We start from the raw sequence: 20,108 nt of genomic DNA on the forward strand, positions 1-20,108 counted from the left end.
AAGATAAATAGATAAAGTAGAATTAAAATAGAATAGAAAGTGCTAGAGTTAGAGTGTCAAATAAAGATGGAACAGATGTGTTTTTAGTCGTTTTTTGAAGATGGCTAAGGTCTCAGCTGCTCGGATTGAGTTGGAACTACACAGAACCCCACTATTCGGACAAATATACATAATGAAAAGTGATACAAAATTGAATACCTTGGAAAATGGTATTTAAGATTTTTTTAATCCTTTTTAAGGGCCTTAATTTTCTCTAAATTGATCTATCAACTTTTAATACTTTTTAAGACCCCGCGGACACCCTGATATATTTTGTATTTATACATATACACTAATTTCTAATAAATAAAAATTATGGCTGACTGTTGGGTATAACAGTGAAGCTAACTATGTAAAATACCACCATTAATGGAAATAAAATTAGTAAATGCATTTGGAAATGATATTATAAGGGCTTCTCATTTTGTCCTAATGGGGTGTGCAGTATTTTCAGAGCGCTCTGGGGCTCTTAAAACACGTCTTAATGGACGGCTCTCTTACATAACTGTCTCCAGCCGGCCATTTTAAGCTGCACATCAAAGGATGGGCGCCACTGTTAAATATACCGCCTTTATTCAATGCCTCCGACATGAAAGGCTTACAAAATTTGCACCATGAAAACATTTTTACCCCCTCCATTTAATGCCTGTTTAATAAGGTCCTCCTTCATCAAAAGAGACTTAAGTAAATCCAACACCACCCCCTTCTGTCTCTCTCCCTAACACTTTGTTCAGCAGGGTTCAGGTTTGACACATTTATACATGTCCTCAATGTCCAGACACCTTACTGGCTTAATGTAAGAGAACAACACCTCTAAGTATGTCATGTATATAACCCCATCAGCCATATTTATGGCATGATATACAATAGTCTCTCTGTGCTTTGCACCTCATATGGATCCAAACTTCTACCGGTACCTGCTTTAAATACAGACAAACTCAACAATAATATGGCTGATGTATGCAAAAAAAAAAAAAACGTATATAAATGGTGGAGGTTGGACTAGCTCTGACCTTCCTGTCCTCTGGAGTTCAGGTCCAGTGTGGTCTTCCTCTTTTTTGATAATCTCTGATAGTGGAGAAGAGCCATTAGGCATGGAAGGCATCTTCCTCTTCTCCTGCACACATAAAAAAAAGACAACAACAACCCCCTGTTAACCCTGTCGCTCATAGCTGGCTTCTTTCAGAGACTAAAACAGCAAACTTCTGGTTACACTACTCCACAACAGCTCTAACACCATATCTCTGAGGCGATGATTACCTGAGATGGGACGCTCTTTGGCGGCTCGATTCGTATCGTGGGGTCCCATTCTCCTGGAGGCAGCACTGTCACCTGGTCCAAGAACTCATCTATGCCAGACAGAAGGTCATTTCTGTCTTTGGCTTTGTATGCTACATCATGAAAGATCTGGCATTGTGTTAGAGAAAATGTGGAAATGTGATTATAAAGAACTAAATGTAACTGTTGCAACCTTAAAATGATGATTATGAGTAAAGACAAGCTAAGTTTCCTTCCTATTGTAATATATTTTGAAATGTAATATATTCTTGTGATGGCAAAGCTGAAATCTTCAGCAGTGATTACTTCCAGTCTTTAGTGTCACATGATCCTTCAGAAATCATTCTAATATGCTGATTTGGTGCTCAAGAAACATTTCCTACTATTATCAATGTTGACCGTTATCTGTGTAAACTGATTATTTTGAAGGATTCTTTGATGAAAGTTCAAAAGATCAGCTTTTATTTCAGAACTTATTTCAGCTTTTTATCAGAACTTTGTAACATTATAAATGGTATTGCTTTCACTATTGGTCAATTTAATGTATATTTGATAAATAATTATAATAATTTCTTCCTCTGACCTCAAACTTTTGAACAAAAGTGTACATCCTAAATGCTATAAAACGCTACCTGAAGGCTTAAAAATATGGTTAAAGCATCTGGTTAGAGTTTATCTTGATCTCTATGGACCTTTTGTCAGGGTAGATGCCGTGAATGAAAACAAGGCTGTGAGAAGACACAAGAAGCAAAGGCAGTATAACCGACTGAACCTGAACTTTATCTCTGACAGCACTGTTTTCATTCATATCAAATTACATTATTATTTACATTTATGCAATCGACAGATGCTTTTTTTTCCCCATTGCATTCAATGTATACATCTTTTTAGTTTATGCATTCTTTGGTAAATACTTATTCAAAGTGGATGCCTCACCTCATCTGTCATTAAAGTAGCTATTGACCTGCCAATCTCATGGTATTGGCCCCCTTTACCGAAAGGTCCCAACAACAAGAAGAGAAATCTGTAAAAAAAAAAATTTAAAAATGGAGGAAATAAAATTTCTGGAAAAAGTTGCATAAAAGGCTTCACATACAATGCCAGCCATAAGAGACCTACTGAAGCTATTCATGATCGTTTATGTAAAAGCAAGCCATGTTTTCAGGGGTGCTTGAGTGCTACCTTGTTGCAACGGGCACTTCGGTCAGTCCAGTGAGAAGAATAGCAGGTGAGAGACGGATAAAAGCAATGATTGGACGCTCAAGGAAATCAACCTCCCCCACCAAAACATTTGAAGCCTCAGCGCCCGGAGGAATTTTCTTCATGAAATTCATGTCCACCTTAAGAGCACGGATAAGAAGAAGATCAGGTGCGTAGTGCTAGTCTTAGACGTTTATGTGTTTATGAACCTGAAGAATGGTGTATTGGCTTACTGGGATTATGTAGTTACAAAAGTTACAAAACCTGGAAATCAAACCTGTCTATTGGCAAATCTGGTCATTTCTGGTAATCATGCATTAATTAAAACAGGTTTCAAGACTGCAGGAACTAAATTTATGCAAAAATCTGGTTAAGCCAGTTTAACATTGTGATCAACGAATTTCACATGAACTATGAAAAACACAAATATTAATTATGAGAAACAATTCTATGATAAACCATTGACAATGAACAAAAACAACAATTGCACAACCACATAATACACCAAACCACTGACACATGGGAGAGAAGTGATATTTCACAATCCACAGGACAGCAGAATCTAGACTAGTTCGGTCTGGAGAAATGTTTTTCCTCTTAGCGCGTCACGTTTTTCTAACCAGGATCAGGCTTCATGGGAAGATGTCACTTAACTCCTAACAAAACAGGACATCATCTGAAGTTCAGGATCAATTGCAGAATCAAAACAAGCTATCAAATTAAACCAGGTAAAGAACAATGTCCATCTTCTTCCAGTGAGTTTATTCATCCAGAACCAGGTAGACATTTGATGGAAAACAGAAAAAAAAAATTCAGTCTAGAGTTTCTGTTTTATTTTGAAAAAAACAAAAAAAAACAAGCATAAGACTGTGAGAATTCGTTCAAACCAATACTTCACTATGTTTCAACAGAAACAAGTTATTTGCTAACCTTATGTTACCCTAATGGCTACAATAGATACAATACAGCCTCAGATTTAGATACACTGTGAAGTACTGCAATATCGAAAAAGAAGCATTGTTCCTTCTCGCAAGACACTTCAAACGTCATTTAATCACGACACTCAATACAGTCATCAAAACATGGTTAACCACTCAAGAAGACATCACAGAAGACCAGAGTCACAAACACAACCTCATGTGGCACTCAATGACGACACACTGGAAGACAGGTTATAAGCTATAACAGTGTTGAGACTTACTGCAGGCCTTTAGCCGCCCCCTCCCAGAGAGCCGCAACTACAGGGAAAAGGGGATTTTGAAAAAAACAAAAAAAAACAAGCATAAGACTGTGAGAATTCGTTCAAACCAATACTTCACTATGTTTCAACAGAAACAAGTTATTTGCTAACCTTATGTTACCCTAATGGCTACAATAGATACAATACAGCCTCAGATTTAGATACACTGTGAAGTACTGCAATATCGAAAAAAGAAGCATTGTTCCTTCTCGCAAGACACTTCAAACATCATTTAATCACGACACTCAATACAGACATCAAAACATGGTTAACCACTCAAGAAGACATCACAGAAGACCAGAGTCACAAACACAACCTCATGTGGCACTCAATGACGACACACTGGAAGACAGGTTATAAGCTATAACAGTGTTGAGACTTACTGCAGGCCTTTAGCCGCCCCCTCCCAGAGAGCCGCAACTACAGGGAAAAGGGGATTGGCTGTCCTGATACCAACCAGACAGACACGGAGAGCGCTCAGTGTTTGGAATATATCATCTTGCCATGAGACTTTTATGGTGAGAACAATCTCATACCAGTATGCTAGTACAATGCTAGGGTTTTGCACCAAAAACAGTCATAATCTCCCATTTGAATTTAAACTCCATCCTTTACTTACAATCTGCTTGCAAATCTTGAATTACATTATGACATGTTTACAAAATAGTTGGTGGTGAAAAGAATGCTTCCAAAACAGTTTTAATGATTTTGTGATAATTATCTATATTTTAAACCTGATTACTTACATTATGGTCTATATTAATTATACATTTTCTGAGACAAAAACAAAACCTAGGGCTGAACAATTTTGGGGAAAAAAAACTCTAGGTTTGTGGAAATGCACAATTGGGCAAAAACAAAATCATATTACGAGTACATATATCAATATGACTATAAAATAATATTGATAATAAAAATAGTAATGATTTATCATTATTCTTATTTTTGTTATTCTTGTTAAAAAACAATATATATATATATATATATATACTCTTCATTTTCAAACAATCCATCATATATTTTCATATACATTTTCAATTTTATTCTGATTAATCTTTCAGCTCCAATAAAACCTCTCACCTTGAAAGTCCAAAAAGTGTTTCAAATTACACCAAGCATCATGCACAATAAAATTAATTTTAAAAAAGGTTTTGGCAATCATTTTAATCACATGGATCACTTTGATATGGTGTAATATAAAAACTTGAATGGTGTTTTTCTTCATTTTTGTAGCTTAACAGTCCCTGGTAACTGTTTACTTTATTTGTATGAAAAAACAGCATCCTTGTTCACATGTCTAAGATCTTTATTGTGTTCCGAGGCCAAGAAAGAGAAATTAATGAGAAAATTGACACAAATGTCCTTTTTGTGGACCTATTCCTTTAAGTGATAGCCATCAACAATATTTACAATAGGACATGATGTAGAGGGAGCTCACCCTGCTAAAGTCCACAGTGCTGTTTTCCCTGCTGCCAGGAAATACGTTCATACGGCTTTCACTGGGTTTACTGTTCTCCAGGTTCCCTGGGGCCGACTGGGGGGACGCAAGAAGGCCTGTTGGGATGAGAAAAGCGAAAGTGGTAGAGGAAGGCAGTGGTTAGACGTACGTTTGTGACTCAAAGCTTTGATATGCAGGGAAGGTTAACTGCACACTCATTGTGTGGTCTGGAGTGTGGACATGCAGAGTAGGTCACATGCTCTCTGGATAACATCACACTACAGTGTGTACATTCATGGACGCTATGCTGTAAGGTTGAATTTTAAACATTTAGAAAGTGATATTCCCAGAGAATTTGTTGGATAGACCTTTTTATGGAATGACAGGATGTGTTCATTTGAAGAGAGCATTAAGGTTAAACCATTAACTGAGGTATAACAAACTGTTCCTGGCTTCTGCGTGAGGATTTTAGCTTCACAGAGCACAGCGATCAAAAACCATTTCCCAATATCCTTAAAGAGGCACTGTAAAACTGTTTAGGCCTGAGATGACATTTCATGGAAACAAGCTCTCCTGCTATCTGAGCCTGCTTCTTGACGTCAAACAAACTTAAAAATAAAGGGAGCAAAAAGACCCTCCTTCTATGGTCTTCCCTGTAAACACACGGAACAGACAAATCAGTCATTGCAATTGTTTAATGTCAGCCACTAGAGCCTGGTCAGGTTTGCAAGCATGCAAGCTGCACGCCCTGCCAACGTGAACGCAGCAAAGTACAACATAGAGCGACCCTATGACATCACCCACTCCCATTTCAACAGGCTCAGTTTACACTTCTTGTATTCCAAGAGGCTGATGACCTAAAGCATCACAAGCAGCTTTCTGCTCCTTAACATGACAATTTATTAGCACCTGTGAGGTACTACCACCATTCAGTGTGCTTTATTTGTGGTGATTTGACCTTTAGCAAACCAAAAAAAAAAATGAAGTACCCATAAGCTTGAACACTTTTAAAGCATCATTTGTGTGATCATGTATTTTGTATCTAATGCTAGAGATGCTAATTTAAATACTTTTTGAGGTCACTGTATAAATTTGCAGTGATTATGGCAACAGCTAAATAATAAACATTCTAAAAAAAGCCCCTAGATCATTACAAAATATCTAAAAGAACACACCAATATCTGAACCACAGTATGAGCACTGCAGATGCTACGTATGTTTTGGATGTTCTGTGTACATGTGTATTCTCAAGGAAGGATAAAACAGTGCCAAGTCGAAATGTCTCATATGGACAGTTAAGCTCTCATGGAAACATCTGATGGATTGGTCATGGCGAAACAAAAAAAAAACACAAAAAAAACACAAGTGGGGACACTGTGTGACACAAGAAGACATTCAAATACTGTTCCGGGTGACAGAGGGCAGGGTGTGAAAGACAGGTTTGGGAAAGAGACAGGAGAGAATGTGACAGACATTGTTGGAGGTACTGCATTGAAACTAGCATGCATAACCAGATTGTTTAGGATGTGTTATTTTTCTATTTATTCAAATATTTTTTCATGTATAACTCCAGGTTTTTAAATTGTAAATATAAAAAATAATAATAATAAATAAATAAATAAAAATGTTTGGGGGTCAGAAAGATTTTGTAAAGTGTTTGAAATAAGTCTCTTATGTTCACCAAGGCTGTACTTATTTGATTAAATGCAGTAAAAACAGTAATATTGTGAAATATTATTAGAATTTAAATTATTCCAGTATTCGGTGTCTCTGAAGATCCTTCAGAAATTTTTTTTTAGGAAACTGTGATACTTTTTTTCTAGGATTCTTTGATGAATAGAAAGTCCAAAAGAACAGCAATTTTTTGAAGTACAATTTTTTTTGTAAAATTTAAAAAGTCTTTAATGTCACATTTGATCAATTTAATGCAGCCTTGCTGAATTCAAAGTATTAATTTCTTCAAAAAAATCGTACTGACTGCAAACGTTTGAACAGTAGTGTATGTGCCATCATCTAAAATAATGTACTCAAAATGCCCATCGCTAATTAGGACACGATGTAGAGCATTATGTCTAATTAAAAATAAATAAATAATGCAATTAGTGACTGTTTCCTTGGCTCAAACACTCGTGACAAATATAAAGAGTGAGAGGCTGAGCAAATGTATCATGCAGGTGACACATCATGCTGATGGGCTGGATATTTGCCTGACTGCGGTAGGGGCAAGAGCTGTGCCAGCCTGGCCGGGTTATGCGCCACCTGCTCTTCCTGAGTGGTGGAAAACCATGACTGCAGTTCCTCCTCCTCCTCCTCGGGCGGGAACACCACGACCTCTGGAATGTCCTCTCTCCATCCCCGTGCCACCAGCAGCTCGGGTCCCTGCTGAGAGGGTCCTGGGGAGCGGAGAGATGATGAAGCGCGGTGGGCAGTGGGGGGCGTGTTTTGAGGGGTGACGGAAGGGGAGGCATTGGGGGAGGAATTGGCACTTGGCAGAAGCTGGTTGAGAATGATGGAGGAACGGGAACCGCGGGACTCTCTGGAGGGACAGCGCGATCTGGGGGGAGTGGAGATGGAGGAGGCACGTCTAAGGAGGGACAGACGGGAGGCTGAGAGACCCTCCCCTGATGAACCAGAGAAGGAGGTCAAAAAGGATGAGGGAAAAGTACGAAGAGAGGAAAAGAAAGTAAACAGACTGCAGATGGAATAAAACAACATTGATGAATAAGATAAAAGCAAATATGTTGAGATAAGAGAGCTGGGAGTGTTAGAATGAAGTGAGGAGGTGAGATGGTGGCAAGAACGGACAGCGCAAATCAGTCACATGATTCAACACCCAAAGACATGACCATCACACACTGATCGTTAACATTTTAATTAATGTTGCTAGCTTGTTTTTGGTTGTAAACCATCACAGAACCCTCATTCAACTTTAAGAATCAGGGTTAGGCCTGTTTCACAGAGGTTTCTGAATGGAGCCTATTTTTGTAACACAACAACCTCTGAACCAAGCAGAAAACATGTTGAAAATGCTCAGTAAACATGTTTAATCAACACATTCTTTTTCTAAACACATTTTTCTATGAAGCAAAATACAACAGTGCGATATACAGAAAAATGTTTTGCTTGGTTTGAAGAAAGTTACACATGCAGTGACCTAAACATGCAGCACTTTCTGTTCATCTGTAAATCTGTCTGAATCCAGATGATTCGAGCAGTTTAAAGATAGATTTTGAGGTCTGAGAGTTCCAATCAACATAGATTAATCAGTTCAAAAATTTGGGGTCATTATTTTAAAGGGGTCATGAACTGGCTTTTTGTATTATTTTATACTGTTATCTGAGGTCCACTTATGACGTTTGCATGGTTTTTACATTCAAAAACATCCAAATCAATAAGTAATAATAGACTATTTTCTACCCTGGTTTTGAGGCCGACTCATGGGCCGGTTTTTATGGGCGTGCCGTATTGAAGACTTGGAAGTAAACGCCCACTGCTATGATTGGATAATAGTTTTGCATAGTAAACTAACTTTCTGTGTGTCTGTTTAACAAGCTGCGTCCTTCATAGTTGGAGCCTTCTGTGACTTTGGTTCGACAAGTACACATAATCAGGACATATCAAGCGATCTCAAACAAAGCAATAGTGACACAGTACAAATATTTTTTACTCACATAAGTGTGCTGCGTCATTCCTGCCGGATCCAACATAGATGGCACAACATTGCTTTTTAATCTCAGTCTCTCTGCAAATCCAGTGTCGAACAGTGTCTTGTTTACAAAAGGAATCCGCGGTAAAATGAAGCGAACAAACGCTCAATGTTTTACTCACGTGAGCTGAAACTTCATAAAAAAAAAAAGATCAACTACGCATTCCTAATATTTGAATCCGATAGAAGATTATGCAGCGACGGAGTTCTTCCACAACCAGGCACTGCACAATATTTTGCAATCTTCAACGGCATGTTTATTGCTTGGTTGCTTGATCCGGTTTAGCGCCACTTATGTTAGTTCCCTATTATGTAATGCGCGAATCAGTGGGCGGGGCTACAGAATTAGGCGTTGATGTTCTTCTGTGGAGGCGGTGTTTAACCTATCTATTACATCATAGGTAGGCACATTCCAAGATATGGCGTTCGATGGGCCTGGTGTCAATAAAAGCTTTTATTTCAGTAACAAGGACGTATTCAGTTCTGAAACTTACAGGATATTCCTTTAGTACGATGATCTCTTATATATCAAAAGCTCAAGTAAAAGTTGATTTCTCATTTCTTGACCCTTTTAAAGAATTGAAAATTAGCAAGGATGCATTCATTTATTTAAGATATTTATGTTACAAATGATTTCTATTTCAAATAAATGTAGTTCTTTTGAACTTTCTATTCATCAAAACATTCTTAAAATCTAATCTTATTTAACAATATTACTGTTTCACTCTATTTTTGAGCAAATAAATGCAGACTTGGTGGAGCAAAAGAGACTTCGTTCAAAAACTGTTCTGTTATGCAGTAGGTTCACGCTATGCTTATGCGTATGGTGTGAAACAGGCCTTATGCACGCAATATCAACACCATTTAGCTCTTCCTTGAGGATGCTGTGTTGTGAGTAAAGACAGAAAATGCAACCAACACAGCACACAGAGATGGATTGAAAGCAGTCAATGAAGCATCGTCAAATGTTGCTTTTAGCGCTGAAAGGAATGGAGCATCTATTCACATATACTCCCTGCCGGAGGTCTTTAATAACTGCTGGCCACAGACTCAAGGACCTTATGCACCCCTACTTTCCTTCATTTCTTGTTTTTGAGTGGGAACAAAGGATCAATAAGTGGTGGTTTTAATGGAATGTTATTCAAAAGTGATCTTTTGAGTAAATATTAGAAAGAAAAAGTCAAGCACAGCAAAAGCTCTCACCATTCCTCTCAAGCAAGTGCAGGTCTGAATGTTTCTTGCCTATGTCGGCGAAGGAGCGTACGAGCGGGATGCGATTGCTGAGTTTCTTCTCATTCTGGTGGTGATGTCTCTTCAGCATGGCATTCCGCACCTTCTCCCTCAAACTCTCATCCAGCTGCTCAGAAGCAACCATGTTGTCTATTACCATGTCTGGGAACAGGTAGAGACATACATTTTTTAGACGTTCATTTTGTTCATGCTGAGATATAAGGGTTTATCTAACGGCCAAACATTACCTGCTATCTCCTCAATGGTGTTTGCTCTCATGTCCAGCATGACTGTGCCATTGAGAATGCAGCTCCGTAACTCAAACAGGCTGTGCAGGGAAAGTGTGGCGACGTAGGGCTTACTCCAGCGCTCTCCTCCATCCTCTACATCCTCCTCAAACTTCAACCACCTGCACCAAATAGGATTTGAGGTTGACCAAGTATTAAAACAAGTATTCGGACACGTTCTGGTGGTCAAACATTCAGGTTTTCCATAGTTTATATGATGAACTACACCTTGAGAGGAAATCACACAGGGAAACATCACACATAAAATTCATGAAACCAGCTGGTTTAGTTAAGTAATTGTGAATATGGCTACAAAAAGTGTTTTTATACAATGTCTAGCATTATGTTGTTAGCAGATGTCACATGGTTTGATATTTTGTTATCAAATGCAATGACATTCAGACATTTTACAATGTGTCCAATTACTTTTTGGGGCCAATGTATACCAATATGTTTTCAGGACAAAAGCGGAAGTCCATGTCTAGAGAACAGGGTGGCCACTGGTTAATGTAATAGGACATCTAAAATATAATATAACATTTAAAATGTTAGCAAATTAGACAAACATAACATTTCTGAATTTAAATGCGTTTTACATCACATTCATACTCATAAACAAAAAATACCAAATAACAAAAATACACATTATCCACTGACAACATTTTGGAACTGGTACACTTTTGTTCTTTTAATCAGTCAATGCAAATAATGTCAAAATGGTCCTTTATTATGAAGTGATTTCATGCACCAAATTAATTAAATATATATAAAAATGAAATTATTAAATCCACCATGGAATGTTAATAAATAAAAGTACAATTAAATTTAAGAACAATTTAAAGTTTATTTTGTTATGTAACATTAAAAAAGGACGTGACTTGAAATATGCCTTCAAATGAGAAAACTCATGTAATGCGAAATGAAAAACACCTTGAAATAAAATAAAGCAGACAACATAAAACAAATCAATATTATCACAAAATAACTAAATACATAATTAAATATTTTAAATCAAATATATGCCTAATGAAAGTGTATTCACACCTTATTTATTCATGCTTACATTGTACTTTTATTTATTGCAACATTCCATGACATATTTAATAACATTCTGTATTTTTTTTATTAATTCAGTGTCAATGTTAAATCACTCCATCTTTGTCAGCTAAGTAATCATTTGTGGCAATATATATATATAGTATAGCGTACACACAAAAACACCCACTACACACATGAACATTCTCAGGCTTCATGTTGTTTCCTCACCTGGCCGTCTCCTTCCACTCATAAGCCTGTCCGTCGTGGAAGGACAGCTCATCGAGCTCAGTGAAGAGGTCATGTGGAATATGCTCCTCATCATCATCCTCAGTGCCGAGGATAAACTGGACCCTCTGTGAGGGAGTGTCTGCAGCCATGAGAGAGAAAAACAAAGCCAATGAGTCAAGATACTTAAAGCAAAATAAAACAGGAAATTATTACCATTTATTTATGAAAATTTGTCACATACAGACATTTTAGACAGTTATGCTTACCGTACACTGGAGATTCTCTCCCATCCTCTCGCTCGGACCCTCTGTCCTTCCTTTTCCGATGGTGCTTGTGACCACGGTGGCGATGTCTACGCCTGCTTTGTCTTCCTAAAGGAACATGTACGCCCACGTAAACTGCCCTGTGACCTATAAAGAGAAAGACTTTATTACTCGGTCCTGTACTGCATGTAAGAGGAAGACCTTTTGAAATGCATTATAGACAAGAAAAGGAAGAGATCAAATACAACATACAAACAGTGTTCCAGACACACAAGATGAATTATTAATTGTCTGAACTGTCTATCTCAGGACTAAGCATTTCCTGAGCCACATTTCAATGCACAAAAAGAAAAATTATGTTGACATGAACTGAAAAATAAAATGCGCCATCCACTAATACTAAGAACATGTTTAAAATCTTATTGGTGTGTGTAAAGGCATACTATTTTGTCTAAATAACTTAGAAATAAAACACTAAATGAGTGCTACTCAACATTGGTATAATGGGTAGAAATTGTTAAGGAAATATACAATATTGAAGAACCAACATGGTACCGACATATCCGCCCAGAACACTCTAGCATCATGGAAGCAGATTTTACATGGTTTTACAAAACTCCTAGAGCAAAAAGTGACACAAGTGCTCTTATGTTCCAGTACTAATATTCCAAACTTCTGCTGAACAACCCTCTTAAACTCCACAAAAAACAATCTGACACTGTGAACAAACTGTACAAGAAATCCGGCTTGCTTTCAACAAACACATATATATGTGTTTATATATATGCCTAAATAACATCTTAACTCTCTCTGGCGTGTTTTTCAGGAAAGCTTAAAAGTTCAATCTGCCACCCATGCTTGAGTTATTGTGTTGAAGGTAGACTTATGGGAAGCAGAAGCTGCATGCGTCACAAGAATGATGTGAACCAGGAAAGAAAATACCAAGCAATTAAAAAAGCTAACTTCATTCAGCCGGCTTGTTGTGTGAGGGTGGGACGTGTGCGAACGCATGTGTGGTCTGTAAACACCTGCTGTGTCTACACCAATTTCACACGCTTGTCTGCGTAGAGAATGCAAGGGAGGCTGAGAGCCAAGTACACACTTTGTCAGTCACAACAGCTCTTGAAACATCTTGCAATTTTTTCAGACACACAGAGGAGATGAAATTGCATCACAAAAACAGCAAAGAACTTATCTCGTGTTTCAATCTTTAAGCAGTGCGGATACAAAGCAACACATTGTGAGCAATAAGGAATGGGGGGGTGGAGGTGAGTCGACCAATACTAAAGCTTCCTCCCATATTATCTCAACACTCCCCTAAACACCAACTACAAAACAACAGCCCTATGCAGAGCTGCATGTCTGTGAAACCCATCCTGGTCCTTACTAATTACAACTATCAGCCAAGGCACAGGAAAAACAAGAAAATTATAAAGACATCAAAGCGCATAAAGCTGTGGAGTTAAAACTGGCACTAAAATGACATGACTAAGTTATCTATGTCTGTTACGATAAGATCATTATTCATGTCTAACAGAAAGGCATGAACAAAGATAAAAAAAGAATCCTAACTGAGTTCTAGAACTTTAAGCAATATTTATAAAAAAAAAAAAAAAAAAAAAAGGAAAAGTCTGTCTTCATTTTCTCACAAAGGTAGATTTTAGGCAGAATGCTCATGCTGGTCCATACAATGAAATTAAATGGGTAATTTAAATCTGTCAAGCTCCAAAAAAGTAAATGAAAGTAGTCTATTCCAGGGTTTCCCATACGTTGACTTATTTGTGGCGGCCTGCCACAATATCAACACTGAACGCCACAAATAGATTTTCCAAAATGATTTGACTTCGTTGAATAATCATGAGCACTGCACATTTCAAAATCAAAACACGGCACGGGTGTTTTTATATAAATGTATCTTTTTTGAAGGGAACCGATTGTCTTCAGAAAAGTTTTGATATCATTTTCACTTAATCTTTCCTATAATGCCTGATAAAGTAGCATTCATGAGCGCAGCGCTGTTTTGATTACAGCTGTTACCGGGGAAACCGCTGTTTCTGCCACTCTTAAAGTGAGTAAAGAGATTGAATTTGCACTTTCAATAAGCCCGTCTGTTATTTTATATTTACATTATATACATATATATTTCCCCCAGGGGAAGTGCCGCCACACATAGAGTGTAAGTCTGTGGGAAACATTGTGCTATATTCAAAGTGTTCTGAAGCTGCATGATAGCTTTGTGTGAGGAACAGACCTAAATTTAAAATCATTCACAAAAAATACTGCTTTGAAAATCTGCCTGTCTGTTTCTGCTCATTGTTGTCCAGTGAAACAATGTTTATATTAAAGACAATGAAAACAAATATAGTGAAAGTGACCAAGTAGGCTATGGGCTATTAAGTGCAAAAAAAGGGGCTAAAGTCACATTACATTGTAACATTACAATCTAAAAACAATGCTTTTTAAAGCAGACGTTAAATTCACTAAACTAAAAATGAAAAGAAATAAAAACAAAAGCACAGATTAATTTAATTATATTTTGATTACCCCATTACAATAGTCAATTTACAGTTACTGCTATCATAAAATACTTGTAGGTTTAAAATTCTACATATGGCACATTTGTCCAGCTACAAATATTTTAGCAAAGTATATATTTTATTATATTTTTTATAATTATTGCGCTCATATTCTGTGGCGCTCGCTCCCTGAAGTCTGTGAAGTTTAGCAGAAAGTCACATGCAGAAGGATCATGCTCTCCTGACAGCAAAATAGAAATATTTCTATGACTCTCTAACACTTAAAGATGGAGAATATACCTGTGAAATGTAAGTTATGCGCTGAGAAAACAGCACATCTCAAACACATTAAACAAGTAGCACAAGTAGCGTCTCTGTCAGCAGCACATGTATCTGTCAGAGCATCTCGCTGGGCAAGCCACTTTAAACTATGTGTTAACTATATCTTACGAGTTATTTAAAAGCCCTAAATATAAGCATGTCTCATATTTAGGATAAACTGGATTATGCACTTTCCCCACAGCAGCTCACACTATGTCCGCCGCTATTTTTGCAGATGCGCTCGTATCAAACTGTATATCGATATAGGTGGTATTGCCTCTCATAATCGTTTATAAAAAATATATCGATATATCGTACTGTACAAACTCGATATACTGCCCAGCCCTAGTGTTTTTTTCCCCATACTATGGAAGTCAATGGCTACCATCAATAGTTTGTTTACCAACTTGATGGAGTAAATGATGACAGAATTTTCATTTTTGGGTGAACTATCCCTTTAAACATCAGGCTCAAAAGTAAGTCAGTCATGAAATGATATAAGATTGAGGAAATTACAGATTTTTCATTTTTAAGGTGAACTATCCCTTTAAAGATTCCACTGAATATATAATTCCAGTAAATGTAACCGATTCCATTTGAGAAATATGCTTCATCATTATACTGAATAGGGCATACGGCTTCCTGTGACTTCCCTTAAAATGATGTCAGCTGTCAAAGAGAAAGTGAAAGAGGACAAACAAGAATGTTTAGCAAGATAGTGTTTTACGTCAGGAATTGAGCATGCAGTTAATGCTGGTGGTACCAAATGCATGACCTGAGCAGGCACGGTTTAATTAATTAGATCTTGAGCTGTTGTCTAATCCATCTTAATGCTATTAAAGCAAGCGGGAGGCCAGCGCAGCGGCCCGAACTGTACATGCTACTTTTGACAGGATCCCTCTTTAATACATTACAATTATATCAGAATTATATTAAACCTGTATGGCGCGGTTCCTGAAGCTGAAATCAGTGCTTAAACAAGATGTTGTGAAACAGAATGAACTTTCTAATGAACCTTAGTCTGAGTAGATGCCATTTTTCTCCAGGCAAGAACACAAACGTAAATAAGGCTGTGAGGCACAGAAGAACAAGTAATTCAAATGTGTCAACTCAAAGATTTCTATTTCAACTTTTCATTCATCTTGAAAAAGATATTTGGAAAAAAAAATGTATCATTGTTTTCACAAAAATATTAAGCAGGACAACTGTTTCAACACGGATGATAATAAAATTTTGAGCAGCAAATCAGCATATTAGAATGATTTCTGAAGAATCATATGACTGGTGTAATGGCTGCTGGAAATTCAGCTTTGCCATCACAGGAATAAATTCCATTTAAATTAGAAACAGAAATTTAAAAAATGAAAACAGTTATTTTAAATAATAAAAAATGTAAATAAATAAATTTATATTATGTTACCCTTTTTACTGCATCTTTAATTAAATAAGCCCAGCCTTGGTAACCATAAGCGACTTCTTTCAAAACCATTAATAAAATCTTACCACCCAAACTTTTGTATGGTAGTGTAAGTGAATATATAAATACATAATACCTTAAAATTAATTTAATACCTAAAAATATAAATATAAAATTTTGTATAATATTAAACATTAAATACATTCAATAAGTAATATATATTTTTTATCAGCATTACAAATATTAAATATTTAGGCTTTAACTTTTTAATGATTTTTATCATGAATAGGAGTTTGTCTGATGTAAGTAATTGTCTAATTTGAATTATTTACATATATATCAGTACATATCGGTCAACCACTACTCACAGCTTTGTTTCCATTCATGCCAAAATAAATATGCCATTTACTTTGGCTAAAGTCTGTGCAACTCTCATGCTAGCAAGGGAATCACTTCACAGACTATGAATGCCATAATTGTAAGACGTAGGTCAGATGTCCCCTCACACTAGGCACAAGTCACTTTAAGAATGAGTTCTTGTGAGTTCGAGACATTTCTTGCCTTACTCTTCTGGCAAAGCACTGTTACCAAACACCTAGTGCCTCCTTTCCAACACGCACAAGCTTCCAGAACACATGCAGAAGGAAACATACCGCTGACCCACGGGAGAGCCCTCAGAGAGGAAGGGGGGCAGTTTAAGGTCAAAAACCTCAATGAACTCAGCCAGAGAGTGAAATGAGCTTGAGGCGGAGGGATGGTTTTAATCATTGTGCTTTAAAACACACCCAAAGTAATGAATGAAAACAACAGCAGAAATTTACTGTACACCTCCATGTGCCAAAAGACCAGATGGTATGCTTGAGGATAAAACAGCACACACACAAAAAAACAAGGCATATGATTATGAGGGGTAAATAAAAGACGGGGTTATGTGAACGAAGGAAGTGGCTTACTTTCAAGTTCCTCTTTTTCAAAGTTTGTGTGGATGGTAGAGCTGGTTTTCCCCTGATCAACAACAGCTTCCTCATCATTGCCCTGAATAGAGAGAGATAAAGAAGGATACATTTATGTCACACCAGAGTAAACAAACAATCCATGGCAACACAAGAGGGTGCCATTCCAGTTACTGCTACTTTCGTCTGGCTATAATTGAGAATTGTGCAAGAGTTTATACCTTAAGTGGGCTTCAGACTTTTGTTTTTGACAATGCGCTCCTTGGCACAAAACTGAAGTAAACAGGTCACAGAATTGTCAAATGAACCAAAACTCGAACAACACTACTACCTCAGCCAACATGAACATAGTAGCTCAGAACCAAAATACAAACTGCATATCCACAAAAATATAAAGATAAATAGTGATTCTTGCTCAGGCAATGATAACCATTAATATCGCTCATACTAAGAGTTAGGGATCGGAACAAACCTCTAACCTAAAATATTCAACTTTGCATGAACTATAACTCATCCTGTAACTGTAGCCAAATTAAATAACTTTAGCTCAACCATTAGACAGCCCATTACAACAATGAGTACGTTTACATGGACAACAATAATTCGATATTAACACGATTAAGACAATACTCTGATTAAGAATCTACCATGTAAACAGAGATTTTTGATTACCTTAATCCGGCTAAAGTCACACTCGAAGTAAACACAAATCTAATTATGACATGTGGAGTATTCCTATATTGAATATTGAAATATTGCATATTGAAGTGCAGTATAGACATGTACACACCATAATCACACTATTACCGTTGTGTAGGACTTTTCGCCGCATTTTGCGACAGGATACACACACAACAGTGGTCAACCGTTTAACGGCAAACAAAAGAGCATGGCTTCAAGCAAGAAGGCATATTTTTATCCGTCGTTGTCTGTTTGCACGTATAGCATGACATATAATTAACTGCACTTGAAGCTTTCGTAAAATTAAAAATGAAACACCCAAAACTGTATAGTACCAAAGACGAACTGTATGTTGATACGTGAAATTCTGGAGGGAACGTTGGATGGCGTCTGCCATTAATCGATCTATGTAACTATAACATGTAAAGCGGGAACCTGAAAGCAATATTCTAAAAGCAACTCATGTAAACACCTTAATCATAATATTGTCTTATTCAGAATAAGGAAAATAATTGGGACCAAGCCACAATCTATGGGCACCATGATTATTGTGAAATGAGGAACATTTTCCACTTGCATGCTAGAGTGCACTTGGGACAAAAGAGAACGCAGTTAACGTCTCCCAAGAGATCTCTGCATATCAGTGAGAACAATTTGGTGGTCGCTGTAGAAGGAGCTGGTGTATTAGAGACTGTGATAATGTGACATTTTCCCAGATGTGACCCAGGGTATTCTCAGGACTATGCCTGAGTCCCTCTACTGCATATTTGTTTAAGTTCCCCAGACAATAACCCAATTCCCCCAATTCCCTACCACTGCTAATGCACGGGCCAAGTCTCCTAACAGAACACTGCATAGATCTGTGAGAAAACAAAGTAAACCTCTTCCATTCCTGTGACACCACTTAAAAATATAAAAAATTAAATAAAAAATAAATGTAACTTTTCAAAACCATATAAACAACTAGTTAACCAATCTGGACTGTCTATTAGGAACAAAGCACCCAAAAACAAAAATTTGCTTAAAATGAATGAATGTAAGCCTGTAGTTGATGCACAATAATATTATTATCATGCATTAAGAAAATACATATGGTGCCTTTTCATTTTATGACTTTTTCCAAGAAAGAAATCTATGCAAACGGTCTAAAAACTAAAGCACAGAACGATGTCAGTATGTTAAAGCATATCTAAACTAAATTTCTAAGAATAATTTAGATAAATTAATCAACCTTACTAATCGACTGGTTGGCTGTTGGATGACTATTCGACTATCATTGCACATTCCTGCTTAGAACTATAAAACAAACAATAGACGCAAGTATGTCCTCTGGGCAGCTGCATGACAAGGATGATGTAACCATAGTCAGATCACATTCACAGCTATTCTTACCCCTGAAACTATTTCAGACTACATTTTTCTGAGCTCACTCAAAAGGAGCACAGTGTAAAAATAAATCAAGCCATAACTAACCGATATTGCATAATATGTTGGCCATCATGATGAGAGAAAGTGTAGTACAGTAGTGCCAGGGCTGCCACACGTCCTGAAACATTTCGTGAGGTTACCTTAAAATACCTGTAAGCGGAACAGCTCTTAGAAAACATCATAACAGAGACAAGATTTTCAAGAATGTCCACATAGGCATTCAGATTTTTTTTTTTCAAACATTATTTCCTAAGCAAGTTATTACAAGTACTGAACCTGATACAGGGCTGGGCGGTATATCGAGTTTGTATGATATATCGATATATTTTTAATAGGCGATATGGTATTATCAATAATACAGCCTATATCGATATACAGTAGTTTGATACTTACATTTCACAAGTTTCACAGGTATTCTCCATCTGTGAATGTTAGAAAGCAATGGAAATATTTCCATTTTGCTGTCAGGAGCCTTTTGCATGCGATTCTCCACTAAACTTCACAGACTTCAGTGAACGAGCGCTGCCGCGTGCATGCACGCCAAACAGACGGAGCGCAATAGAATAGGAGCGCAATAATTGTTTCATATATAGAATTTTAAACCTACAATAAGTGTATTTATTGATAGCAGATGTCTGTAATGGGGTAATCAAAAATAAAATGCAATTAATCTGTGCTCTTGTTTATTTACTTTCATTTTTAGTTTAGTGAATTAAACTTCTGCCTTAAAAAGCTTTATTTTTGTTTTTAGATTGTAATGTTACAATGTAATGTGATTTTAGCCCTTTTTTTGCACATAATGGATAGCATAGCCTACTTTCACTATATTTGTTTTCATTGCCTTT

General features: G+C 36.9%; 1 protein-coding gene across 1 annotated transcript in view; it reads right to left on the reverse strand.

The window, feature by feature from the left end:
* The window catches only part of LOC107714324 (sodium bicarbonate cotransporter 3-like), a 42,254-nt gene that overhangs the window by 11,976 nt on the left and 10,170 nt on the right, over positions 1 to 20,108 (reverse strand). Inside the window, exons 2-11 of the mRNA XM_016520134.1 lie at positions 17,155 to 17,236; positions 11,951 to 12,094; positions 11,685 to 11,823; positions 10,380 to 10,540; positions 10,105 to 10,293; positions 5,196 to 5,311; positions 2,500 to 2,657; positions 2,254 to 2,341; positions 1,300 to 1,446; positions 1,053 to 1,156 (exon numbers count right to left, since the gene is read on the reverse strand). Coding sequence (XP_016375620.1) covers positions 1,053 to 1,156; positions 1,300 to 1,446; positions 2,254 to 2,341; positions 2,500 to 2,657; positions 5,196 to 5,311; positions 10,105 to 10,293; positions 10,380 to 10,540; positions 11,685 to 11,823; positions 11,951 to 12,094; positions 17,155 to 17,236 — 1,328 coding nt within the window. The remainder of the gene's footprint in view (positions 1 to 1,052; positions 1,157 to 1,299; positions 1,447 to 2,253; positions 2,342 to 2,499; positions 2,658 to 5,195; positions 5,312 to 10,104; positions 10,294 to 10,379; positions 10,541 to 11,684; positions 11,824 to 11,950; positions 12,095 to 17,154; positions 17,237 to 20,108) is intronic.

The sequence above is a fragment of the Sinocyclocheilus rhinocerous genome, unplaced genomic scaffold (genome assembly GCF_001515625.1).
Source record: "Sinocyclocheilus rhinocerous isolate Xijiao unplaced genomic scaffold, SAMN03320098_v1.1 scaffold629, whole genome shotgun sequence".
NCBI classification, from domain to species: Eukaryota; Metazoa; Chordata; class Actinopteri; order Cypriniformes; family Cyprinidae; genus Sinocyclocheilus; species Sinocyclocheilus rhinocerous.